Source organism: Helianthus annuus, chromosome 11 (assembly GCF_002127325.2).
Source record: "Helianthus annuus cultivar XRQ/B chromosome 11, HanXRQr2.0-SUNRISE, whole genome shotgun sequence".
NCBI lineage: Eukaryota > Viridiplantae > Streptophyta > Magnoliopsida > Asterales > Asteraceae > Helianthus > Helianthus annuus.
Window position 1 is genome coordinate 21995517 of NC_035443.2, and position 1957 is coordinate 21997473.

Sequence of the window (1957 nt, forward strand, 5' to 3'; positions counted from 1 at the left end):
ATATGTACAAATATACTTAATATTATTAATAAGAATCATGAAAAGAGATTTTCCACATATATTGTAATCAAACAACAACAACAACAATCATACCCAGTAAATCCCACAAATAGCAGAACTATTGGTAGGGTCTGGGGGAGGTGGGATGTAGGCAAACCTTTCCTCTATTCGAGAATAGAGAGGCTGCTTCCTGAGAGACCCCCGGCTCCAAAACAACCAACAGACAGATAGACGAAAAAAAGGGCAAGTAAATCGCGTAGCAGTAGGCAGATAAATCATCAGTAAGCAACATATATGCATATAAACAAGGAAAACATCATATGTTGGTCTACCTACAGTGTAAAAGAAATCTAACCCCCCCCCCTCCCAAGGAAAAGGTAGGACACGTCTATACCCTCACCTACAAGTCCTTAACCTTAATCCTATGTCTCCACGCACTCCTATCATGAACCATGTCCTCAGAGAGGTGCAATTCTACCAAATCTTGCCTAAGTCTTTCATCCCAAGTCAACTTGGGTCTGTCTCTACTCCTCCTTCCTTCCACTATCATGGTTTCCACTGCTCTAACCGGTTCTGTCAACTGCCTCCTTTTCACATGCCCAAACCATCTCAACCTCCCCTCTTTTAACTTGTCTGATATACTAGCTACTCCTAACCAATCCCTAAAAACCTCACTTCTTATTCGGTCTAACATCGTGTGGCCACACATCCACCTAAGCATCCTCATCTCCGCTACCTCCATCTTGCGCGCTTGTGTTTTCTTGATGGCCCAACAATCTGTCCCGTATAACATAGCCGGTCTAACTGCTACCCTATAAAATTTTCCCTTTAATTTTGTTGGGAACCTCCTGTCACACAAAATCCCAGTGGCTGCTCTCCACCTACACCAGCCAACCTGGATGCGGTGAGATACGTCACTATCTATCTCCACCTACACCAGCTAATTTTGTTGTAATCATCTTTAACAATTTTGTTTTATTTGATCTTACCGTAACCATTGTTATTTTAACTTTTATGTTTATCGGTGTTCATGAATCGGTTTTATTTGATCTTACTGTAACAATTGTTATTTTAACTTTTTATTTACTGGTGTTCATGAATCGTGTGTCATATACGAAGAAGATTGAAAATTAATTGAATCCGGGTGTAAGTATTTTCTCTCTTTTGTTATATACAAAGTTTCTTTGATTGGATACTCGATCAAGGACATAATATATACACTTTTTCTGTTAAACCCTAGGTGAAGTCCCTTTTATTCCTTTAACTGAATTTGCTTGCTTGTTGGCTGTAAAAGAAAATAAAATATTAATGTTGATCGTAATTAATTGTTTTCATTAGTCATTGTTAATATATAGCATGCCAAAAGACTTTTACACAATTAGATATAGATGACTTTTAAATAAATAAATAATAACTACTAATTTCATATTTGTAACTTCCTTAATGTGTATTAATTTCATATTTGGATTAATTGTTTGAAATATAAAAGGGCTATAGGTTTTAATACTTCCCGACCGTTTCTAGTTTATCACTAAATGTCAATTGTTATGTTTTCTTTTAATATGCTAGTATACAAATGGGTTTGAAATGTTAGTAAATGATTTTCAAGAAAGTTATATTTCTTAAATGGTAATTATTGTTTTTACATTATTTTAAGGATTTATAAATCTTGATAAATAATGGAATTGAAATTCAAATGCTATTTAAGGGATCATGAAATAGTAAGCGTTACCGTGAAATTTTTAGTTGTTTAATGTAGTGCTAAAATATTTTTTATGTTTCTACTTGAATTATATAAATATGCATTTACGTTCCAAAGAATACTATGAAGTATCTTAGATAGGTGCTCCAACGTGTGGTTTGTATGATTATAAATACTACACAAAATTTAAGAAATACAAAAGGTTTTTATGGTGTAGTGCTTTAAAAATATGGTATTACTACAAGATCAAGATTA

The 1957-nt window shown here is 34.2% G+C and overlaps 1 protein-coding gene across 1 annotated transcript; it reads right to left on the bottom strand.

The window, feature by feature from the left end:
* Positions 1–400: 400 nt before the first annotated feature.
* On the bottom strand, positions 401–998 carry LOC110932168. The gene is made up of 2 exons (XM_022175526.1): positions 990–998; positions 401–931 (listed from the first exon to the last, which is right to left on the bottom strand). Exons 1-2 carry the CDS (start codon positions 996–998, stop codon positions 401–403), a joined length of 540 nt encoding a protein of 179 aa, XP_022031218.1.
* Between the last annotated feature and the right edge of the window lie 959 nt (positions 999–1957).